The 7,500-nt window shown below is 39.2% G+C and overlaps 1 protein-coding gene across 1 annotated transcript in view; it reads right to left on the reverse strand.

Annotated features, from left to right (window-relative positions):
- LOC125035789 (gamma-butyrobetaine dioxygenase-like) overlaps positions 1–7,500 on the reverse strand; it is a 15,799-nt gene that overhangs the window by 2,042 nt on the left and 6,257 nt on the right. The window contains exons 3-9 of the mRNA XM_047628003.1: positions 7,033–7,202; positions 6,716–6,824; positions 5,198–5,347; positions 4,919–5,046; positions 4,254–4,463; positions 3,532–3,637; positions 3,031–3,233 (exon numbers count right to left, since the gene is read on the reverse strand). Coding sequence (XP_047483959.1) covers positions 3,031–3,233; positions 3,532–3,637; positions 4,254–4,463; positions 4,919–5,046; positions 5,198–5,347; positions 6,716–6,824; positions 7,033–7,202 — 1,076 coding nt within the window. The remainder of the gene's footprint in view (positions 1–3,030; positions 3,234–3,531; positions 3,638–4,253; positions 4,464–4,918; positions 5,047–5,197; positions 5,348–6,715; positions 6,825–7,032; positions 7,203–7,500) is intronic.

Below are 7,500 nucleotides of genomic sequence, written 5' to 3' on the forward strand. Positions count from 1 at the left end.
CAACGACCCTCCGGCCCGGGGGGTAACCCCTCGAACTTGTGCGAGGAGACACTCTCTCCTCACCGTATATGTATGTCGCTCGCTCTCGGCAAAACTATATTGACAACCTTACTAAAGAATCAATTGGAGGTATTACCTTCAAACTATGTTATGAACCAAAGAAACAAGAAAAATATGACGAATACCTTGTGACACACTACAGCACAGCAACCGAAGGGACTGTGCTGAGAAGTGGAACAAAGCTAAGACCAAATGTTAGAAATGATTTGAAGTGCTTTTAAGTTTAAAACTACCATCTGTAATGAAATTCATAATTATAAAGTTATATGTTTCTTATGTGAAATTATAATTCGTAATATTACAGGATATAACAGCATGAAGTACAGGTTGCCTAATAACACGCTATTCACATATGGATAAACGCACAATCAAATTTATATCACGGAGTATGGGTAGTATTAAGCCTAGGCTTAATTGAGTTTTACATCCGTAAAAATAATATTGATGTTATTTGTATGCAAGAACCGTTTGTTGCTGCTGCTGCTAAGACGAAAATAGCACCTGCAATTAAGGGATATTATTCATATGTGAATACAGCCTAACTGGAGTATTGACATATGTGAAGGTAACACTGCCACATATATTAGTTGAAAAATCCGAGAGCACTGATGTTCAGTTTCATCATCTAAAAATTCAGACTGCCTCTGGGTATTTTTCATTGTATAATGTATAAGCCAGATACTCTAAATTTCTGCCTAGTTCTCTCCCAAATTTCCACACCCAAGGCACGTTATGTATGGGCGACTTCAATGCAAGGCATCCACACTTCGGAGACAATCAACGTAATAGTATTGAGGAAGAATTCAAGCATTTTATCAAATCACTGACATATATGGTACAGAAGGAGATACTCATTTGGGAGGTGGCAGGTTAGACTATGTATTTGGCAAAAAATTAGTTCATAGTAATGTCTGTCCTTCACTGGTGCGAAAGTTAGCGACCACTTTGCAATACGAACAGACTCCACTGTCGACAGCGACTCAGCCCCTAAATCACCTAGGCTCAGAATAATTATCCCACCGGGCCTGGAGTATCACTTCAAGGCACGGGTCTATGACTGGTATAACACTTACTCTATCACATGGGTCTGTTCACGATTGGCATTACTTTTAGACTCAGCCTACCTCAAGGAATCCTTCCAAGCTCCTGGACTAAAAGCTTAATCATTTCTATATCCAAACCCAATACTGAGAAATATAGGCCCATTTTCTTAACCTCCTGTCTATGCAAAGTGCTTGAAAGAATAATTCTGAACAGACTTATGCATAAATGCTAAGTTATCCCCCAAACCGTATGGATTTCTCCCACGACGTAGCAGTCAACACTGTTTGCAGAGTACTTAGCAAACTCAAACCCAGGCATGCAAACCGTATTTCTTGATCTTTAATCTACCTTTGATATTACAAACAGAACAAAATATTCTTGAGCCACTAACTAGCTTTGGTATTCAGGGAAAACTGTTAACACGGATTCAAATGTATCTATCGAATCGATCGGCTCTGGTTCTCTTCAGGGTCATTAAGAGTACTCATACAAAAGTATCTGAACTTGGAAGGTGTACTTAGTCCCATGCTATTTAAAATTCTAATGCATATATTACTAGGCGATATACCAATTGAGGGCAATGACTCCATTATTTGCTATACCGAGGATATTTGCCTTGAATCCTCATCCGAGGAGAGAATGCAAGAGATTCTAGATTTGTTTTCAGTAAGGGCTACTGAGTGTGGCTTGATAATCTCGACTGAAAAAAAATAAGGTACTTAACCCAAAGACAATACCTCGGCCAAGGTTTTATATAAATGACACTGAGCTAGATCTTTGCCTCCAATGCAAATACCTCGGAGTATTTGTCAGTGAATGTTACACTGACGGATCCTTACAGTATGGGAGCAAAGCAGGATGTGCTTTTGTTGTATATAAAACAATATTTTTGCAGCACCAGGATTGTAGGAGGGTTCATGACTGGGCTAACACTACGCAAACTGAGTTGGCAGGAATACTCATGCCACCGAATTTCTATTGAATCAAGGCTCAGGGGTAATTTTCTGCGATTCACATAGTGCTCTCCAGGCTCTGAACACTCTAGATAAAGGTGCAGGAAATATTGCAAATGACATCAGGATAAACATGTATCGTGCAAAAGAACAAGGCCATGATATACATTTTGTGTGGATTCCATCGCATGTAGGAATCCCTAGGCACGATCATTCTGATCGCCTAGCAAAGTCAGCATGTGACAAGCAAAGTGTGAATATAGATCTTGGGGTACCTCTTTCTAAGATTTTATACATCATTAAAGCTTCCTTCAAAGAGGACTTGACTGAGCTGATAAATTCTCAACGCCCTAAAAGCTGTAGCATGAAGTACTATGACCGGTTTAGGCAAGATTGATTCATCTATGGTTTACATAAAACAAGAACAAAACAGTGTGATGTTGTGACCGCAAGAATCATTATAGATTGCACTGAGAGCTCCGTATAGTTTGTAATGTCGAAGAAACTAAGTGTAAACCGTGTATTGAAGAATATAAGCGAATACTTGTACATTATATCTCAGAGTGCCATGTGTTACAGCCTTTCAGACTACCTAGCATAAGGTACGGAGAACCATGTAACTATTTGCTATCATCTGAAGTCTTAGAAGATATACTTATGTTGTATCCTTAATTTGGAATCCGGTGCTTACAGAACATATAATTATTTAATTTGCCCTTTTTTTTTCATTTGAGGACTTTATATGACATATTTATTTATATAATGTACTCTCCCTCTTTTTTTTCTCTTCATATTTAAATATTTACGAGACACGGATATCCAATAATTACCGATTAGTAATCCATAATTTCAATGACATTGAAGTATATAGATCGTGTCTACACACTACTGGCTCTTTCACTGCCCGCCATATATAGAAGGAAAAATATCTTTTGTCCAAATACGCTCCTTCCTTCGTCCAGCTCCTCCTCACCTGATCATCGGCCTTCTTGCTATGATGTCGAACTGGAACCCTTCGTCAGTAGCGACGTCGCGGAAGTCCACGGGGACGTCAGTTAGAAACCGGAACTTCTGCGGGTAAAGTTCCCTCATCTGGACGGCGACCCGGTGACTGTCGGCCAGGGTGGAGTCGCCGCCGTCGCCCGAGAACTGGGTGATGCAATGCAGCAGCTGGACCTTGCAACACGAACAGAGAAGTGCTTAGTCAGGAGGCTTGTATTCAAAGTCCCAGTACCTTGATCTATGTTCAGAAATCCTCTTTATCGGTTTAATGAGATTCGTACTTTGTTTCCGTTTTCTATTTACACTAAATAATATTCTGACATTAACTACCACAACAAGAAAAAAATAGATTCTTACAGTCACGGCCGGTTATAACCATACTAATCCTCACAGACTTTACATAAACTTTACATAAAATTGCAGGCGAACATACCAAGCACGCAGCTTTTAGAAATAAATCAACGTTGCTTACGCATGGTTTGTAGTGCAGGAAGACTAAATCAGAGTGCAAGTCAAGGTATTTTCCGGTATACGCTGGGTTACTTGGGTCAGCCTTGCTCTTCACAGTGAATGTAGTTCTGTAAGTGCATTTTGTACTTAGTAGATCCTTTGTTTTTCCTCTTTAGTCTACATGTTTAATAATTGTGTAGGGATAGTCATATCAGTGTTGGCATTCGTGAAATAACTGCATGAAGTGAAATGTACCAGAGGAAAGAGTTTCGGCAATTAAAAATTTCTGAGGATGATGTGTTATCTTGTCCTTTGGTGATGATAATAACATCAGCATAATGCCAGAAATGAATGAATTTTAAACACCAAAAGTGAATAAATTATAGATACCAAAAATGAGTAAATTAAGGATACCAAAAATTAGTAAATTATAGATACCAAAATTAATATATCATAAATACCAAAAAAAAAAAGCTTTTACATAACCAAAAAATAATTAATTCTGAAAATGAATGAATTATAAATAAATCATATCACATCACAAGATTCCCTCCAAATGGGAGGAAGCCTGTAAGAGATCGTAACAAAATGAACATTTTAGATCATTAATATCTTACCCTGTATATAGAGAAGCATTTATTCAGGCAGACTGAAGTTTTCTCTAGCCTGCCTTGATGCCTGTGACAGACACGACTCAATGTTACGATGATGCAATTTGACCTCTTGATTACATCGTAGCCTTACCCATAGTGTGAGGGAACGAGGTACGACACCCTCTCGCTTAGGCGCTGCAGCTCCCCCTCCTCCTGCCGGGCGCCGGACACCACCGTGAACCCGAGGACCTCCATGGACTCCAGGAGCTTCAGGAGTGCTGCGTCGTTCTCCATGAGTTCGTCGAAGGAGGCTCTCGGGATCCTCCGAGACATGTCGGAGTCCCAAAGCTCTGGTCGAAGTCTGGGAGGAAAGAAATCAGTCAGGAATGGTAATACCAAAAACAAAAATTTGCCTACATTAGTTTGGCCTAGCCTACCCAGTCGTGGAGGGGCTTAGGAGACTGAGGCCTTATGAAGCATCACCCCTACCTTGCACCAAAGCCCTCGCCTCAACTGATTTTGCATGGTCTTTTCTTCTCCCCTTTTCCTTTTCCTTCTTTTCTTCAACCCTTTCTTCTGTCCTTAAATATTAACCCTAATTTGGGGCAGCCTAAGAGGAGCAACAGGTGGACGCTCGGGAAAAAGACTACCTACACCTTACCCTTGCCAAATACAATTAGCAGTTACACAGATTCACTAGTGTTTACATAGCCGAAAAAAATAGCAGAATGCCTTTTGCAATATTTAAACTTATCAGTCCCATTGCAGATCAGAACTTCTACGTGACTCATATTCCCTTAAAGTATAATAACATACTTATAGAAATTTTCGTGCATGTTTTGCTGGGTCGGATTGAAGGCTCGTTCGTGAAGCCAACTCGCACTGTAAGTTCCCTCATGTTCGTCCTCCCACACGACGCGAAGAGAAGCGCCGTCCTCAGACACCTGCAGATGTGTTTATAATCAGTGATAGTTGTGCTTGGAATTCTAGTTACTGTATAGTGTTTGTGTTACATTTGTTGATATTACTGTTAGTGTTATTGTAAAACTAGAATTAAAAACTGGTTTGTTCGCTGGAATCTTATCACAGACTTACACACACTTCCTTCGGGCGCATGTCATGGGAAAGGTCCGTCACCCTGGATACCCGGCTGGACGCTGTGTCGAGAAAGCAGGCTGGACACAGACAGTTGTCTCTAAGCCATATGTAAGGGAACTCATCCGATTCTCCGTCTTGCCACCAGACCTGCAATTGCACATTTACTCCCTGCAGTTGCATATTTACTTTCTTGAAATAAACATCTCACACCGTCATTTAACCTCGTGAAAGGTCCACCATTAGTGTCTGTAGTGCAGACTGTATATGTATATGCATGTATATATTGATATCTAATGAAAGTATGTGTGTCTTTGTTTTTCTGTGTGCATATGTATATATGGGGAGGGGGGTGGAGACACATACACACACACACACACACACACACACACACACACACACACACACACACACACACACACACACACACACACACACACACACCAGGGGTGGCTTAAATACAATTGACTTTGTACTTGAAATATATTTAAATTGTTTCAAAATATGCATTTGCATTTGTATTTCGGCACCAAGAAGAAAAAAGTTTGTACTTGTATATGTATTTTGAAAGTCGAGACCAGTTGGAGGAGAGAAAGAGGGGGTGGGGGGGCGAAGAGAGAGACAGAGATAAAGAAGGGAGGGGGGAAAAAGTGAGGGAGAGACCGAAAGAAAGATAAAACCCAACAGTTACAGTCCAGCTATCCCGTTTCGTTCGCGTAAGGTACGTATTATGCAAAGCAGGCAGTTTTTGGACCTCTGACCGAGTAAAATTAAACTTCTGAAAGAGTAAAATTAATCTTCTGATCGAGGAAAATTAAACTTCTGAACGAGAAAAATTGCACGGCTAACCGAGAAAAATTAAACTTCTGAACGAGTAAAATTAAAGTTCTGAACTTCTGATTGTAAATCTGACCGAGTACGATTGCACTTCTGACCGAGTAAAATTAAATTTCTGAATGAGTAAAATTAGATTTCTGAATTAGTAAAATTAAATATCTGAATGAGTAAAAATAGATTTCTGAATGAGTTAAATTAAATTTGTGAATGAGTAAAATTAAATTTGTGAATGAGAAAAAATAGATTTCTGAATTAGTAAAATTAGATTTCTGAATGAGTAAAATTTAATTTCTGAATGACTAAAATTTAAACCTTCCGGACGATAGAATGATAAAATGCGATTATGATATTGATTTAGTTAACCTGTTTGTAGTAAATGTTCAGTATTTATATAGGTATATTGGAATTAGAAATAAGATTAATTGTCAATATTTTTTTACCATAGCATGAAAAGTATTTGTTTGTATTAGACTTTTAATTAGTATTTAATCCAACTCTGGTATACACATACATACATAGATACATACACACATACATATCCATATATCTATAGATAGAAGGATCTTCATGTGTACATACATATATATAAATATATATTCAGTTTGTGTGTGTGTGTGTATGTGTGTTGCCTGAATTATATCCCAAATTATAGCTAAAAATGCCGTCCAGGAGATGACAAACCTTGAGTGTATTTTGACCTTGGCTCGCCCTCGCAAGGCCCGGCAGGGGTCGTGTCAGGTCAGGGGTCGCAGACGTCGAGAAACTTCGTCTGAAGGACAATTGCGGCAAACTTAATTGGAAATGGTGAGCAAATAGCGCATGTTTTTGTATGCACCAGCATTGTAAATTAGATATAGCTAATCCTTAAGTAACTTTACTCTCGACCTCACCTAGAGTTTTTAATAGGGGAACACCATTTGCAAGGCAGCAATTGATCATGATAAGCGGAATGAATTGTAATATAGAAGAGTTACTAAAGATGAGGAAAAAAAAAGTACAGAGCAGGCGCGGCGGAGAGTGTCATTTGCTTGGCTCTCAAAGGGGTCGTCCAAGCGCGCGCTGAGGGCACCGCCAGACTGGCACTGCGCCTCAGGATTTTGCCGCCCCGCCGAAGGAAGGAGTGCCAACCGGCCTGCATCTCTGTGGCTTTCAATGAAGACGACAACACCTGCGGGAGGAAAAAGGGGTATTGGTAAGCAGTATGAAAATGATAATACAGATAAGACGATTTTTGTGATGATAACAGAAATGACAGTGTTGTGCTTATAACATCTAAAAATTCCTGTTTCAGAAGTGCAGATAAACAACTCTTTTCGGTAACAATAATCATTGTCATTATTGCTTTCAATTTTTGTTAGTATTATTTATATTATGATAATGACAATGATAATAGTAACGATGATATTATAAATAATGATATAGTAGTAGTAGTAGTAATAGAATTATCAGCAACAGTAACATCAATA

Source organism: Penaeus chinensis, chromosome 20 (assembly GCF_019202785.1).
Source record: "Penaeus chinensis breed Huanghai No. 1 chromosome 20, ASM1920278v2, whole genome shotgun sequence".
Taxonomy (NCBI): Eukaryota; Metazoa; Arthropoda; class Malacostraca; order Decapoda; family Penaeidae; genus Penaeus; species Penaeus chinensis.